This window comes from Micromys minutus, assembly GCF_963924665.1.
Source record: "Micromys minutus genome assembly, chromosome: 9".
NCBI lineage: Eukaryota > Metazoa > Chordata > Mammalia > Rodentia > Muridae > Micromys > Micromys minutus.
The window spans coordinates 23,014,050-23,030,764 of NC_137978.1; the positions used below are offsets into that span (position 1 = coordinate 23,014,050).

General features: G+C 41.0%; 1 protein-coding gene across 3 annotated transcripts in view; it reads left to right on the forward strand.

Moving 5' to 3' along the window:
• Positions 1-16,715, forward strand: part of OMA1 (OMA1 zinc metallopeptidase) — a 44,925-nt gene that overhangs the window by 20,200 nt on the left and 8,010 nt on the right. For all 3 annotated transcript variants that reach the window (XM_080922148.1, XM_080922149.1, XM_080922147.1), the window contains one exon: positions 13,846-13,995. In XM_080922148.1, coding sequence (XP_080778274.1) covers positions 13,846-13,995 — 150 coding nt within the window. The remainder of the gene's footprint in view (positions 1-13,845; positions 13,996-16,715) is intronic.

Sequence of the window (16,715 nt, forward strand, 5' to 3'; positions counted from 1 at the left end):
AAGACATAAACATGATAAAAGCAATAACCAACATCAAATTAAATGGGAAGAAACTTAAAGTAACTCCACTAAAACCAGGGACAAGGCTGCCCACTTCCTATCTCTTCAGTATAGTACTTGAAGTTCTAGCCAGAGCAATAAGAGAACTAAATAAGATCAAGGGGATACAAATTGGAGAGGAGGAATTCAAGATATCACTATTCACGGACAATATAATGGTATATATAAGTGACCTCAAAAAAAAAAAAAATCTACCAGAGAACTCCTACAGCTGATAAACACCTTCAGCAAAGTGGCTGGATATAAAATTAACTCAAATAAGTCAGTAGCTCTTCTTTGTACAAGTGATAAATGGATGGAAAAAGAAGTTAGACAGTACATTCACAGTAGCTCACATAATATAAAAGACCTTAGTGTAACTCTAACCAATCAAGTGAAAGACGTATGTAACAAGAACTTCAAGTCTAAAGAAAGAAATTGAGGAAGACAACAGAAGATGGAAAGATCTCCCACATTCATGGATCAGTAGGACTAATATAGTGAAAATGGCCATCTTACCAAAAACCAAAATGCAGTTCCCATAGAAATTCCAACATGATTCTTTATAGACCTCGAAAGAGCAATTTCTCAGCTCTATATGGGAAAACAACCCAGGTTAGCTAAAACAGTCCTGTATAATAAAAGACCTTCTGGAGGTATCACTATACCTGATTTCAAGGCATATACACTACAGAGCAATACTAATAAAAAACACATCTCATTGGCATAAAAGCAGACAGGTTAATCAATGGGATAGAATGGAAGATCCAGAAATAAGCCCACACACCTATGGACACTTGATATTTGGCAGAGAAGACGGAAACCATACAATGGAAAAAGGAAAGTATCTTTAGTAAAAGTCTTAATCTTCATTATAAATAATTTTGTGTATATATGAAATTTTTGGTTATAGAAATAAAGTATGCAAATTAAAAGTTTAACAATACCATGGATATATAGTGCCTTGGGCCTTTATTACTCTGCTGCCTCCTGGGAGGCCAGTGTTGTCTCTGTCCTATACCCCTTGCTTCTGGATCTTAAGCAGTTTTGAGAGAACAGGACAGGAATAGCTATTTCCCCTCAGTTGGAGAAGGTTAGACCTATTGCTGTTGTGATTCAGGGTGAGCATCTGAGTGTCTGCTACTGAGATGTGCTCTGGAGAACAAGAGGTCTAGTGGAGCCGCTGGCTCCGAGAGCTCCAGAAATGGTTCTCAGCTTCACAGGCTTCGTACTGTTTCTCTTTGGGAAGGACCCTTCATACCTAATTATTATTTTAATCACCTGTGATAGCTAAGTTAGCATTATTAGCAGAACATTTTTTAAATGAGTATAAACTATACAGCTTATATATTAAATTAAAATATCATTTGGCCCTTTGAGCTTCTAGTAGTTATTAATTATTAAAATCTACTATTTAAACTTCTCATTGTGAATATTAATAGATTTGGCTTTGTAAATGATATTACATATTTACAAAAGTAAAGTATTTCTTGGTGTGTTAAGTAGGGTCAGGTGAAGTATCAGGCTGCATGCATTAGGGAGTTACCAAGTAAGGTACAAAGAGCCAGTATGTCTGGGCTACTACTCTGAATACACTCATCTGTTAAGTTTCCCTTTAATTATGTTTGGCACTGTGGTTAGGAAACTTTGATTTACCTTAGTAAATTGCCTCTGTTTTATTTCTAAGAAAGTTCATTATATAAGGTCTTTTATGTCACATGCAGAAGTGATCCAGGTAATTCTGTTTTTCTCCACGAAAAACTCCCAGTTATTGAAAGGGTAGATATGGGGGTGTGGTGGTATAATACTCATAATTCCAGTACCTTGGAGGTGGAGGCAGGAGGAACAGAAGTTCATGCTAACCCGAGCTACATTAGATCCTGTCTCAAAAGAGTTATTTTTGTCATAACAGTTAATTGCCACTTTGGAGATTTGCTCTCTTGTGACTGGTCATTCATCCACAGCACGTGATCTCTGTAGCTTTGTAACAGGGTTGGTACTATTGCAAATAGCTCTGCCCTTTAGTGTAGTTGTTCAGTGTGGACTTGATGCCCTTGGGTCTTTGCATGCTTGTATACATTTTATAATGGTCTCATTAAATTATATGGTCATGTAACACTGGCCCAGGGATGGATGGGGTAGTTGACCAGTGTCTAACACACTGACTTTTCCCATCTATGAACAGGATGTATTTGTCATTTATTTAGTTGTTCTTTAGTCATACTTAATGATGCTTTGAACTTGGTTTTGTATGTAAGAATTACATATATTTTGTCTGATTTATTGTTTGATGTTAAAATAGTCATTTAAAAGATAACTTTCTTCCCTATAGAAATATAATTGACTTACGTAACTGACTACCTGTCTGCCTTCCTCCCTTCTGCTACCCTCCCTTTCTTCCCAATCACTGTTTCTCCATCTTATTATTAGTATAATGTCCAGATAAGTGAACACAAGCTGACAGCAGGCAACTTTGTCTTCTCCATCTTATAAGTAGGAAAACATCTGCTTTTCTTTCTCAGTTCTCATAGTTCTTAAAGCTTTCTTAGAGACCATGCTGGCGACTCTTCTGTTGCTGTGGAAAAATACAATGACCAAGGCAGAAGGAAGGGCATAGTTGGCTATGGTTCCAGAGAGAAAAGAGCCCAGAGTTGCAGGGAAGCATGGTGGTGAGCAGCAGGTGTGGCAGGGGCAGGAGCCAAGAGCTCAACTAGAGCATGAAGTGAGGAGAGGCACCTGGAATGGCTCCAGGCTTCCAGTCTCAGAGCCCCCAGTGACACACTTTCTCCAGCAAGGCTGCGGCACAGTGTGCAAATGCCTGAGCCTGTGGAGATAGTCCTGATTCAGAGTGAACAGTCTGCCTTAGCTTCTCATGGTTTGGGGAATGTTTTTTAATTATGAAAGAATACTGTATCTTGCCACATGCATTTGTTGAATTTATTGAGATGGTTATGCTTTTCTCTTTTATCTGTTAATGTGGAAAATTACTTTTTTAAAAATTAAACTAGCCTTTTATTTTTGAAAATATGTATGTATAAAAGTCACATACACACACATATATATGTATGTATGTGTGTATTGTAAGTATTTTCTCTCAGTCTATGGCAACTTTTAATTTTTTAATGGGTTCATTTTGAAGAACAAAAGTCTTATGTTTTTGTGAAGTTTAATTTTTTGACTTTGAATTTACTGATGGGAGCTCAGGTAATTAAGTTTAGACTTTCTTGATCTTTAAAACAAGCAGTTAAAACTAAATTTTCCACTCCTCATTCTTTTACCTGAACTTGAAACATTTTGATACATACTTTCATCATCTTTGTTTTAGTAAAAATGTTTCCCAGTATCCTTTGTAGTTTTCTTCTCTTATGTACAAATTGCTTTGATTCATTTGATGTTTAGATATTTGAAGTTTGTCTAAATGTTTTATCATTGTTTATTTCTAATTTACTTTATTAAAATCCAGAGGGCATACACATTATAATTTTAACCTTTGAGCTGGCTGCTTTTATGTCAACTTGACATAAGCTGGAGTTATCTGGGAAAAGGACCCTCAGTTGAGGAAATGCCTGCATGAAATTGGCCTGTAGGACTGTAGTGCATTCTCTTAGTGATGTGGGAAGGCCCACGGGTTGGTGGTCCCGATTGAGTAAACCATAAAGAGCAAGGTAGTAAGTGAGAAGAGCTCCTCCAAGAGTTCCTTTGATGATGAACTATGACCTGAGACTGTACACTCTTGCTCTGGAAGTTGCTTTGTCTTGGTGCTATCCTAATAGAAGCCTAACCATAGGCACTTGGTTTGGGGGAAGCCTGCGGCCTCTGTTGGTAACTATGTGTTCTACAATAACTCTGTGGATTTTTATAAACAACTAGGGTAACTTGATTTAGTTAGATTTATTCAGGTTAATATGCTGATCTTTAGGGAGAATTTGAAACATTTTAACTATAAATGTAGACTTGTCTGTTAGCTTTTGCCTCATGTAATTTGAAGACTGTTTTAGACACACACACACACACACACACACACACACACACACACACACACACTTGGGATTTTTTTCTCCTCTTGAAGTGTTTAATCATTTTGAAGTACATTTATTTATCCCTATCTATCTATCTACCTACCTACCTACCTACCTACCTACCTACCTACCTACCTATCTATCTATCTATCTATCTATCTACCTACCTACCTACCTATCGCTCTATCTATTCAGGGTTCTACTCTAGCCATGGTTGAGTAGAATTTACATGGAATGCACTTGTTTCCCAAGTACTGAGATTATGAGCACGTGTCACCACACCTGGCTTCTTTTTCTTTTACTTTTGTCCTCCCTCCCTTCCTCATTCCCTCCCTCTCTTCCTCCTTCCCTCCCTTCTTCTCTCCCTCCCTCCCTCCCTCTATCCCTTCCTTCCTTCCTTGTTTTGTTTTGGTTTCTAGTAATGTGTTTTTTGTTTGCTTGCTTTTGTTTTGTGATATGAAGCCATCTCAGCATTCTAGACGTGTTACCGCTCACCCTCTTGTCTTGTTTGCAGCCTGACTTTTGCCTTTGTTGTAAACTAGAAAGGCCTGTTATTTTTTTTTTTTTCATTTTTCATTGGATATTCTCTGCATTTCAGATGTTATCCCCTTTCCCCAATACCATCCCCCCCCTCCCCCTCTCATTGCCTCCATGAGGGTGTTTCCTCTCCCAACCATCCACTCCCACCTCAGCACCTTGGCGTTCCCTTACACTGGGAAAAGGAGCCTTCAAGCCTTCCTTGGATCAAAGGCCTCTCCTCCCATCAATGCCAGACAATGCTGTCCTCTGCTACATATGCACCTGGAGCCATGGGTCTCACCCAGCAAACTCATTGGTTGGTGTTTTAGTCCCTGGGAGCTGTGGTGGGTTTGATTAGTTGATAATTTTGTTTTTCCCATGGGGTTGCAGATGCTGTCAGCTCCTTCAGTCCTTAGAAAGGCCTTTTAGATTTAGTTAAACATTACTGGCCGTGGCCATAGGAAGTTTTACCACGTTTCTGTCTGTGTTACTGAAATTTTGGGGTTCCTTAATGGTCACCAGATGACAAAGAGGAAACTGGAGTCCCCTCCTGTTTTATTTAAGTTGCATTAATATAAGAATTTAAGGATGGACTCAAATGGAAGCTCATGAACAGTTTTATTAGAGTTTAAAACAAAACAAAACAAAACAAAAGCCAAATCTAGGGCCGACCAACTGTAGATCCAGAGGAGGGGATGGAGAGGAGGAAAGAAAACTGTGCTGTCTCATGGACACAGATATCAGCCACTTGGTGGGGATGGGTGCTTTCTGTTTGGTTTCTGACCTGGGACAAGGGACTGAGGTACATGTTTTACATAACAAAGCAGGCCTGACCTGCAATTCTCTCAACTTTTCTCAGTCCCTAGCAGGCATGCCTGTCCCCCAGGAGCTCTGTCCTGTTGAGTGCAGACATTTTGGTCTCCTCTTTCTTCTTTTTTATCTCTGTATACACACACCTTTCTCTCTTTCTCTCCCTTCCCTCCTCTCCATCCCCTTCTCCACCCTCCTTTTCCAAGGTGACTTCCCTGGCCTTGGTCCAGTGAACTCTTCACCCAAGAGAGCTTCCCAATAAACCTGCCTTTCATAGAATCTAATCTGCTTTAAATGGGCTCATCTCACCCAAGGCAAAGACCCTATCTCTTCTCCGAAAGAGTGAGGAAGCCCAAAGTGTTAGAAAAGCATACTTAAAAAAGGGATAAAAAGAAGAAAAGATTATTTGTGAAGCCACTGGATGAGGACGAGAATACTGGGAAGGAAAAGTTCAGTTTCTCCTTAAAGGACCAGTCATATCTCTTTAGCAAAGTGAGCCTGCCATCTTAGGGATGGGTGATCCCTTGGCCACATGACTGAACTGGGCCACGTTAACCTAGGAACTTTTGTCTCAGTGTTTTACGTGACTGTTGCAGGGGGTAGATCATTTTTTTTTTCTGGTTCTGTTGACTCAAACCACCACAGTCAGGTTTTAGCAATCTATGTGCACATACTGTTTTCAACAGTTTCCTTTAGTATTGCTTCTAATGCCTTCCTGCTTCTCGGAAACGGTCTTAGGTCTGACCACTGCATCTTATGCATCCATACACTGTTCTGCATCAGGGGCACAACTGGGTTGCAGAGATGAAGTAGGGAATGTGGAAAAAACAAACAACAAACCAAACTGAGTTTTCAGATTAGCTCTAGTCCAAAGTGTAACAAGAGCTTAAAGATGAGTGGATTCTGAGCAAGTTTCTCAGAACAATCATCCCCATAACGGAGTCTGTTTAAAAAGTAGGTTTCTCATTTGCTGATTCTCTTCAGCCCCATGACCTCACCGGCTTCCTGCTTCTCCTCTTCATGCTGGATGCCAGTGTGGGATCTGAGTGGAGGCAGCCTGTGCTGGTTCTCTGACTGTAAGCATCCTCCATCAGCTTCCTGTCTTCATCTGTGAACTCAAGGTGGCCGTTGCTCCAGAGCAGGGATGGTTAGCATCCTAGGAATGGTTAATCTCATTTCTTCTACAGTTTCCAGTGTTAAACTCTCTTCTGGCTAATTTATAATTTCCTATAATCGTTAAATAATAGCTACGCCTAATCAAGATTTTAAAGTTGTTGTCTATTGTAAGATTCATGTGACCACCACCCCCTTTTCCATTACTGAAAGCTGACATGCTTTTGAAGAGTATTTCTGTGGGACACACAGGTGTTTCTGTCCATGGGTTGATGATGGCCTGGGCAGTTTATGATGTAACTGTCCCCTTTGAGGACGGTTACATTATAAACTTTCTTTTATTCACGAATGCTAAACTTGCATTTTTGTCTTTTCTGTTGTTTGACAAGAACTACCTAGGTACTGATTTCTTTATATTTACTGTTCTGATTGTGGCTGGGTAATTTTCATCAGTTTGATAGATTCTCATTGATAACATTTTAACATAAAGCATTTGGATGCTTTCTGCTGTAGTTCACTAATCTTGTTCTCACCTATACCTATTCCGAATTACAAACTCGCTTTCTCAGGTGTATTTTGTCCAGCAGAGTACTGCTGTCTAGGACGGCCCCTCCCCCAGCCCCACCCCGATGGTGTGTACGGTACAGTTCTCATCTAGACCTTGTTTCAGGAACAGCAGCCTTAAGCTTTATCTTCTGTTATCATGGCTTTGGTTTGGGGGTTGCATTTTCTTTAACTTTTAAAATTTTCTCTTTAAGAATGTGTAGATATTTTGGTGAACCAGTGCTTGTTCAAGTCCTTGGATTTGTCTTCCTTGTCTGTTTTTTTCCCCTTCGGTCTTCATGTTCATGAGTTACAGACAAAACACTATGCAGATAGACACCAGGTAACCCCTGTTCTTAGCTATCTCGATACTGCCTTCTCCATAAGCTTCTACAGTATGTGGTTTGGTGGCCCAGACAGAGGATGCGGGACTGTGGATGTTCACTATTGCTGGGTTCCTAATCGGCAATGACAGGGCAAAGTTACCTCCAGGTCTCTAGATTCAGTATTAATCATTCTTTCCCTCCAGCAAACACCTTTGCTCTGTTTTTACTGTCTCTCTTGTCTCCATGTTATTACCACTAATAAACATTTGGATCATTTCTAGGAATTACTAATATTGTAAATAATTTTGTAAAAGACATTGTATTCAGATATCCTTAAACTCCAAGAGTTTCCCCCTCTCTCCTCATTTCTTTCCTTCCTTTCTCTTTCATAGTCGCATTTTCCAAAGCACACTAAATGTGTTGTGCAGCGTGAGACTTCCAGTGGTGATAATATGGTCTGTTTATGTCAAGCACAAAGAAATGTTGCTACAGATGTTAAATCTGTCTTTGTTATGAAACACTCAGGATGAAAAATGCCATCTCTAAAGTACAAGTATTTATTTCCTGCCAGAAAGAGAAGCAATAGGAAAGCTCCGAGTATAGTATTTATACTGCTTTTATTCTGTGAAAGCATCCTTTGAGATAATGGCACCTCTAGCTCTGGTGACTGGCTGCTCTGCCGTACTGCGATTGGTGCTTCAGGTGTGCTGCCTGCTCTCCTTCAGTGAAGTGGGCACTGCTGTCCTCACCGGCTTTTCTTTGCAAGTGAAGGACTTGAGGCCCACATAGGTTGTCTCAGCTTCTTTGTTAAAAGTACAATGGTAAAAGTTGTGATTCAAACGGGAATGGGACAGAGGTTTGTTTATTTTTACCTGCTCATTATGGAAACCTTTATTCTGTTACGAGCTACAGTCGTCTCTTTCCTTATTGCTGTGATTAGGTCTCTGGCAGGAAGCCACCTAAGAGAGAGCTTTTGGCTTACGGTTCGAGGGTGTACAATCATGGTGGACACAACCCAGCACAGATGCAGGAACATGAGGCAGTTGATCATACTGTGTCTCCAGGCAGAAAGCACACAGGGAATAGGAAGTGAAGCCAGGCTATAAAACCTCAACGTGCACACCTAATGACCTTCTTTTAGTGAGACTCTACTTCCTAAAGACTTCTCAACCTTCCCAGTCAGTACAACTAGGTAGAGACCAAGTGTTCAAACATATACTTGGACCCCAGCCTGAACTTTATACTGTTCCCTCCTGTGTTTAGTGTTAGACATTGGTGCTGTGGAGGAGCCGATGACATCAAGTAGAGTCCTGGCATCAGCATGGTGGCTGAACTAGACCACCGACACTGGGACTCCACTTTGCTGGTTGGCTGTGTGGTCTTGAACACAGTAGTTACTTTTACTTTTCTGCAGCTTTCTCCACGTGGGTGATGGTGCTTGGACATTTCTCATTCAGTCAATGCAATTCAGGTTCCTAGAGTTCCAGTCCTCTGCGTGGGTGTGTCCTGATGTCTGCTTTCCCTAGTCCACAAGGATCTCAGGTGGAGGTATGCAATACCGAATCCTGGCGTTTTATCTACCTATTTCTGACAAACGTTCCTTCTTGTATTCAGTTGCTGTTTTAAATGCCTACACACTGTTGTCAGTTCTTGCTCGTCTAAGATTTGCATCCGATCTTTCACCAAGTCCTGGCAATTCTATGTATAAAATATGTCTCAGCATGCTTCCATGTCCACTGTTAGCATCTTTTTACCAGAATGAACTTCTGCTGCAATGTCATTATAGCTTTCACTGACTGCACTCCGACTGCCCCTCAATCCAAGGTCTTCTCTGGTACACATGATGAAACAGGTCCGGTGAGCCAGCATTGGCCTCTGGACGTCTACTTGGCATTTGGGCCGACAGGCCTCTAATTCGGATGGCTTTCTTTTTCTTTTAACACTAAAGCAGTCTTACCCAGTCCTGCATGGTTGCCCTCCTTCATTACATGATGTCCATTTATTAACTATAATAATATATGTTTATTGTATGCCTTGCTGTCTGCCAGTTAATTGGAAGTCAGAATGTTAATAAGACACAGATATAGCTGATTAATAATTTTAACTATGTTTGGAGCATTGTGGTAAAGACACAGGCAGGTTCATCCCATGAAAGAATGCAACAGAATGATTGTATCTGGCCCAGGAAAGGGATCAAGAAAGAAGCATTTAAAACAGAGTTTCTTGAGATAAATAGGGATTATTCTGGTGTGGTCCTGGGAGAGGTCTTGGGGATGATTTGGTACAGAAAATAAATGTTGAAAGGTAAGGAAAACTAAGCCCATTCTGGAATTGAAATCTCTCTGTGGCTAAAATATAGACAATTCAGGAGATTTGTGGCAAGATGGGATAGGAAAGGGAGGCAGAGACTTTGTGGTCCTAAGGACTAAGCCTGGACTGATGGAGACTTGGGGTGTCATAGAGATACCGGAACTCTGATTTCCCACATGTGACTACAGACCACAGGCCACACTTAACCTCGCTGTCCCGTCTGATGCTCCTGCTTGCAGTGTTACTTTCGGTGTCTTGGGCTTGATTCCTATTTGTGATGTGTTCCCTGTGCCCTGTACCTTTCGGATGTGTACTGACCTGATGCTTTTGTGTTTGTGTGGATTCACTGCTGATGGACTCCTGTCTCTTATGGACATCTCCACAGAAATACAGCTTAGGTGTATCTCTGAGGGCATTTCCAGAAAATTTCACCGGATCAGAGATGAGCCCCCCTGAATGTGTGTTTGGAGGAAGGGGTTGGGGGGCATCCTATGGGCTTAGGGATCTTGAGTACATAAAAAAAAAAAAAGTTAAACAGCATTCATCTTCCACCTTCTTGCCTGCAGATGTCAAGATTGTCAAGATTGTGATTTAACATGGTTGCCATGAGGCTTCCCATTCCAGACACATACTATGAGACAAGAAAGTCTGTAGAGCTGAGCAAACTCCCTAACCCTGCCCTGCAGTTCCCATCACAGTGCCAACTACGATTACATTTGTTATAATTATAGTTTGTAGCTTAGCTTCCTTTGTCACCCTCCTGTAAGAGAGCAAATGTGCTGACCCAGGAGCAGACACAGTCTGCCTGGCTGCTTCTAAGTTGCCATTACAGTTCTGCATGGGACTTTCGAGTGTGGTTAAGGGGAACTTCTGTGAGGTCTATTGCTCATGTGTTACTCCATTGGATTCATGAGCATTGGAGGCCAAGGAGCAAACAGAATATAGAAAATTCCCTAAGTAACATATAAGCAATTTTCCAAACAAGAAACTCCATCTCCTTAAAATTCTTTCTGCTTCTCCACTACTGACTATGAAGACATCAGTTTTATGTGCTTACATTTTTATGGTTTACATTTTTATTTGGGAGACCTGTGAGTTACCATTATAAAAATGATCAGAATTTAATTTAATTTAAAATTAGTGGTCAACTTGTAAGTCTGCTATGGACTGAGCGTAGAATGAACAGATCAGCTGGGCAAAAGATGCTTGACTTTTTTTTTTTTTTTTGATATGTGTATTCATTTGTCATTGTGAGGAAATTTTGACACTTGGTTGTCATTTGTAGAAATGACTGTATTTTTTAATTTCACAAGCAACCAAACCATCTATATTCATTTCTGAGTATCCATACTGAAATCTAAAAAAAGAAAGCTAATTTTCTTTTAATGCTTCTAAATTGGGGGCAGGCTCCTTAGAGGGCATTATGTATGATTGCTTTTGATTATTACGGAGACTGGGGAGGTGTGGATGTGTTATTTGTTCAGTGGGTGGGAGGTAAGGATGATAAATACACTGGAGTGGTTTGAGAGCCCTCCCTGGGAGAAATTGTCCAGCCTCCGAGCTGCTAAGGACCCTTGTGGACGCATTGCTGTTTTCTGCAAGTGCCCTAAGATAGCTGTGCTCATAGCACCATCTAGTGAGGAAAGTGGGTGACAGCAGCATCCCCTTTATCACAGAAATAACCTGAACTTTCACAATTTCTGTAAAACAGTATGAGGAAAACTGGGGCTAATTTAACTCAAGTTATTCTAATACAGGTAGGGAAAATAGAGTCTAGAGTGGTGACGTGGTTTGTCTAAAGGCATATTTGGTTAGTAACAGGCCTTGTCTTCCAGGTTAGTACTGAGTCTTCTTCATCAAACTGTCTTTGTATTGTTCTTGGATGAGTTGTAGGTTCTTAGATTAGTCGTTTGAGAATGAAGAAACAGCAAACAAAAAAGTCTCATTCCATAGATGCTGAGGACAGTGTGGGCATGCCTTCAGTGCTGGAACACACGCACAGAGAAGGGAACTAGCTCCCTTTTGAGGACTGTGCAGATGATGCTGGCGATGGTGCTCACAGCTGGTCTCGGTAATATTTATTTATGTGCTGGGTCCTGACCTGAGCCAGTTATGTGTAGTAATTCTTGTACTCTTCATTTCCGCCATTGAGGCCACTGAGGTACAGGTGCTGTTATTTTCTTGGTTCTTACAGATGAAACTAAGCATTAGAGAAGTTAGATGATACTGTGCATCTCTCACGGATGGTGGGTTTCTCCCTGCTCCTGTGGGATGCAGAACTTCTTTCTTCTGAGCTGCTGGAAATAATTTTTGTCTTCCACAGGATCACCTCTAAAAACGTGCTGGTTCTTATACCTGTTTCATTCCCTTTAATTATCATAATATTCTTAGTGTATTTCCCCAGCTCTTGGCCCCTCTGTAATAGTCCTTTGTAATATTATTGTCTCGGGCTCTAGACTTGCCTCCAACGTGTCTGTGTGGAATACAGAGAGGATGCTAGAACTTCTGGTTCAGATGCATAATGCTACTGGTGTTCAAAAAGACTCAGAACTGCTAATTGCAGGCTTTTCCTCTTGAGGGGGTGATGGCTAAGAGAAGGTGTATTCGGGAGGTTAATGAGTAGAATTACAAAGTTCAGAGTCCCTTTCAGGTTGTACTTGGTAGTGAACATTTTGGTCATAGGTGGGATAAAGGTAGCCTCAGCTTGTTCTTCTCTGGTGTGTCGGCATTGGGGAATGTACAGGTTTTAAGGATAATTCTTATAGTATTGTATGCCTTGTGGATATCATATCCTGCTGAGTTTCTTTTTTTTTTTTTTTTTAAGGAAAACACTTTGCAGTCTGGGTTCTTTATTTCCTTTTGTACATTAGGCCATGGATTCACAGGAAACAGGTTCCAGCAGCTCAGGCTCCTTTCCCTTAGTCCTCACAAAGTGCGCTTCTCTGGGTGGCGCAGGTTGGCGCTTCAGCTGAACCCGGGTGCCCTTCTCTTTGGCTTCTGATCGTTCTCCGTCACCCGCTTCAGGAAACCGTCTCTGCTCTTCCAGTGCTTCATGGCTCCATCCGCACACTGATCCTCTCCACCAGAATCTTGCTCTTAACTTGCTTGTTTACAATGATAACCACGGCGTGCTGGGTGACATTGTAGACTCTTCCATTTTTTCCATGGTAACACTTCCGGGACATTCCTTTTTGAACAGTACCCTTTGCCTTGATGTCTACAGTATCACCCTCCTTGTAGATTCGTATGTATGTGGCCATAGGAACAACTCCGTGTTTCCTAAAAGGCCTAGAGAACACGTACCGAGTGCCTCTCCCCTTTCCCTTTGTGTTCGTCATGTTGGCAAGTTAACTGGAAGATGGCTGCCTGAGTTTCTATTCTATCAAATAGAAGAAATTCACTTGCAATCAGTGTCTTTTACTGCATATTCATGCATATTGTTATATCTGGATTTAACTAGATCCTTTGTTATTTATGAATTTATAACACTATCTCTTATGACTTATCATAGGCTCCTGACTACTCAGGAAAGGAGGACAGAAACACTGTGTTCTGGGTTCTGGACTGGCTGCTTTTCATCCTGATAATCTGCAGCATAAGTTTCAGAGAGAATCTGGTGGCCTAGGGCACTAACTGGCACCTGACTGTTGGGGTTCAGATTGTGGCTCAGTCCCTCACTGTCCTCGTCTGCTCTGTGAACTGATGTAAAATAGCACCACTCACCACCTAAAGTCGTTATGAAGACTGAAGGAGTTAACACAGTTAATGCTTGTAGTTCATTATTAATTAAATAATAGAAAGGATTTCAGTTCCCTGTCTTATTAGTTGTAAACCCTGCCATAATTCTGCAGCATTCTAGAACACACTTCCCACCAACATCTGCCCTTCTGTTTCCTGGGACTTGTGATCACCACCAGCAAGCAGCACCCTCCGTGCCCCCACATCAGCTCCAGCTTCCTGTCTTGTCTGAGTCCCTGCCCTGACTCAAAAGTAAACTTAATGTTTCCTCTTCTCTCATCTTTCCTCTTCCTTTCTCTCCTCTCTCCCTTACCTTCTCTTCCTTTTGATCTGCCTCCTTAGCCCTTTGAATACCTGGCTGAGTTAATTTTTTTTTTTAAAGTTGAAGTAACTGAACTCATTGTGTGTTTTATTAACTCTGTGTTTAGGCATGTGTGGATGTAAGAGCCAGCTCAGTGTTTTGGCAGCAGATGGAGTTCTCAGAGAGTCTTCATGGCTACCCCAAGTTGCCAGAGTGGCTGTCAACGCATCCTTCTCATGAGAACCGAGCTGAGTACTTGGATAAACTCATACCACAGGTGAGCTAACCCCCTAATGCTGTACTTCTTTGGTATAGAAAAAGTGCATTTTAGTATGCACTTACTTCGGTTACTATAATTATCAGTTGGTTTCACAGAGTTGGACTGAAAAGGAAAGTCCTGTTTACCCACAAGTCTTGGGTAGTAAACTGCTATGTACAGCTAAGTTTCCTCAGTGTAAGGTCTAACTCCTGTGTCTGACTGAATTGTAATTAACTTGGTAATGTTTTAAACCTTGAGATGGCCCAGAGATGTGGTTCAGTTGGTGAGTGCTTGCCTACCTGACAGGAAACCCTGTATTGCACTTGTACTTTGCATACTGGGTGTGACTGTGCATATAGTAATACCAGTAATACCAGTAACACCAGTAAGCAAAAAAGGAAAAGAAGACAACTTTAGGCATTTTTAAAATATATTGATTATAATTTGCTCTTATTTGGTCTTCCCTTAGCTTTTGGTTTTGGAGTAAATGGGTATTAACTCCTCATGCTTCTGCCTTGGCCTCCCAAGTTCTGGGATTAAAGATGTCCTCCCCTATGTTTGTCTCTTGTTAGGTGTTTTTGTTTGTTTGTCTGAGACAGTCTTTATGAGCCTCAGCTAGCTGCAAACTTTTGTGTAACTGAGGCTGACCTCAAACTCTTGAGTTCTGAGAGTACAGACCTGTACTATTATACCCAGTTTTGTACAGTGCTGGGGATACAACTCAGACTTTGTGTATGCTAGTCAGGAACTCTGCCAACTCATCTGCATTGCCATTCCTGAGTGGCTTAGAAACTGTGGGAATCTTAGATCAAACTTGGTATCTTGTAGGGCCCACTTTCCAGTTTATAGATGCTTGCCTTTAGTATAACCTTACATGGTGAGTTAGGAAGTGAGGTCTCTAGAGTGGGTTTGTCCAACCATCTGTCCTTTATTTATTGTGTTTTAGATCAAGAGTCTCACCATGGAGCTTAAGGTAATCTCGAGCTTTAGATTTTCCTACCTCAGTTTCCCCAGTGTTGGACTACATGAAAGGACCATTATGCTAGGACTTTTGATAAGAGCATCTTTAAATAAGGCATTGATCCCACTGATGATGGGTCGACTTTCATGACCTGATCACACCTCAAAGGCCTCATTTTATATCAAGTTGATGTGGATTTTGGAAGGCACATGCTTTACTTGATTGGCACTTTTTATCTGACTCAAATCTTTCTTTTTTCTTTTCTGATTTTATTAGATATATTTTATTTACATTTTTAATATCCCCTTTCCCCAATTCTCCTCCATATCTCCTATTCCATCACCTCTTCCCCTGCTCCTATGAGGGTGTTCACCCACCTACCCACTCCCTCCCGTCTCCCTGCCCTGACATTCCCCTACACTGCAGCATCAAGCCTTGGCAGGACCAAGGGCTTCTCCTCCCATTGATGCCCAACAAGGACATCCTCTATTACACATGCAGCTGGAGCCGTGGGTCCATCCATGTGTTCTCTCTGGTTAGTGGTTTAATCTCTGGGAACTGTGGTTAGTTGGTATTGTTGTTCTTATGGGGTTGCAAACCCCTTAAACTCCTTCAATTCTTTCTCTAACTCCTCCATTAAGGACCCTGTTCTCAGTTTTATGGTTGGCTGCAAGCATCTGCCTCTGTATTTGTCATGCTCTGGCAGAGCCTCTCAGGAGACAGCTATATCAGGCTCTGACTCAGATCTTATTTAGACTTTAACATGAAGAAAGAATATAGCAAAAATAGTAGTGAAGTTTACTTGATATAATTTGTAGTAATTACCTAAACAGGGCAGTGCATATGTGTCACCAGTAACTGATTCTTTTTTGCTTTTTTGTTTTTTTAAAGATTTATTCATATATATATATATATATATATATATATATATATATGATTACACTTGTAGCTGTTTTCAGACACACCAGAAGAGGGCATCCAACCCCATTACAGATGGTTGTGAGCTACCATGTAGTTGCTGGGAATTGAACTCAGGACCTTTGGAAGAGCAGTCAGTGCTCTTAACCACTGAGCCATCTCTCCAGCCCCAGTAATTGATTCTGCTGATGGCCATCAAGGACTCAGATGTTAGATGCCCTGGAGAGGCCATGGCTTGTCTCTAAAGTCATGACACACAAAAGTTCTTCTCATTTTAATTTAGTGCAATTCTAAATAATGTGGCTTGTTTAAACTAGAAAACGAATTCTACTAGCCAGCTGTAATTTGAAGCCTACCCTAATTTTTGAAGTTGTCTTTTTACCAAGTCACTGAGGATTTTCAGACAGATAAAAAAAAAAAAAAAGTACCTTAGGGAAGGAAGTCTGTGAAATAGTCAGGAGTTGATTGAAGGGCACGGGGAACAAGGCTGGAGAAACAAATGTTATTTGGGAGCCAGTGAGGAAGAAAAACTGGGCAGGGTTTTGTTTTTGTTTTTATTTTTCTAAAAATAAACCATCCCAGTTCAGAAATTTAATTTGAAAACTTCAGGTAAATTTCTTATATTCCCCCCCCACCCCAAGTGATTAAATTCAATTTGAAAGCAATAAAACTCTACTACAACTATGGGAATAATTCAGTGCTTGAAATGAGAGTGATAGTGTGGGGTGTGCTGTTAATTAGAACACACGGTCGTAAAGATTGTAGCGTGCCGCTCTCCTAGGCCTGATTTCAGGAATGGAAGACAGCAGCCATGTATGTAAGATGCGCGTCTACATGCCATGAAACACTGTGTTCTTAA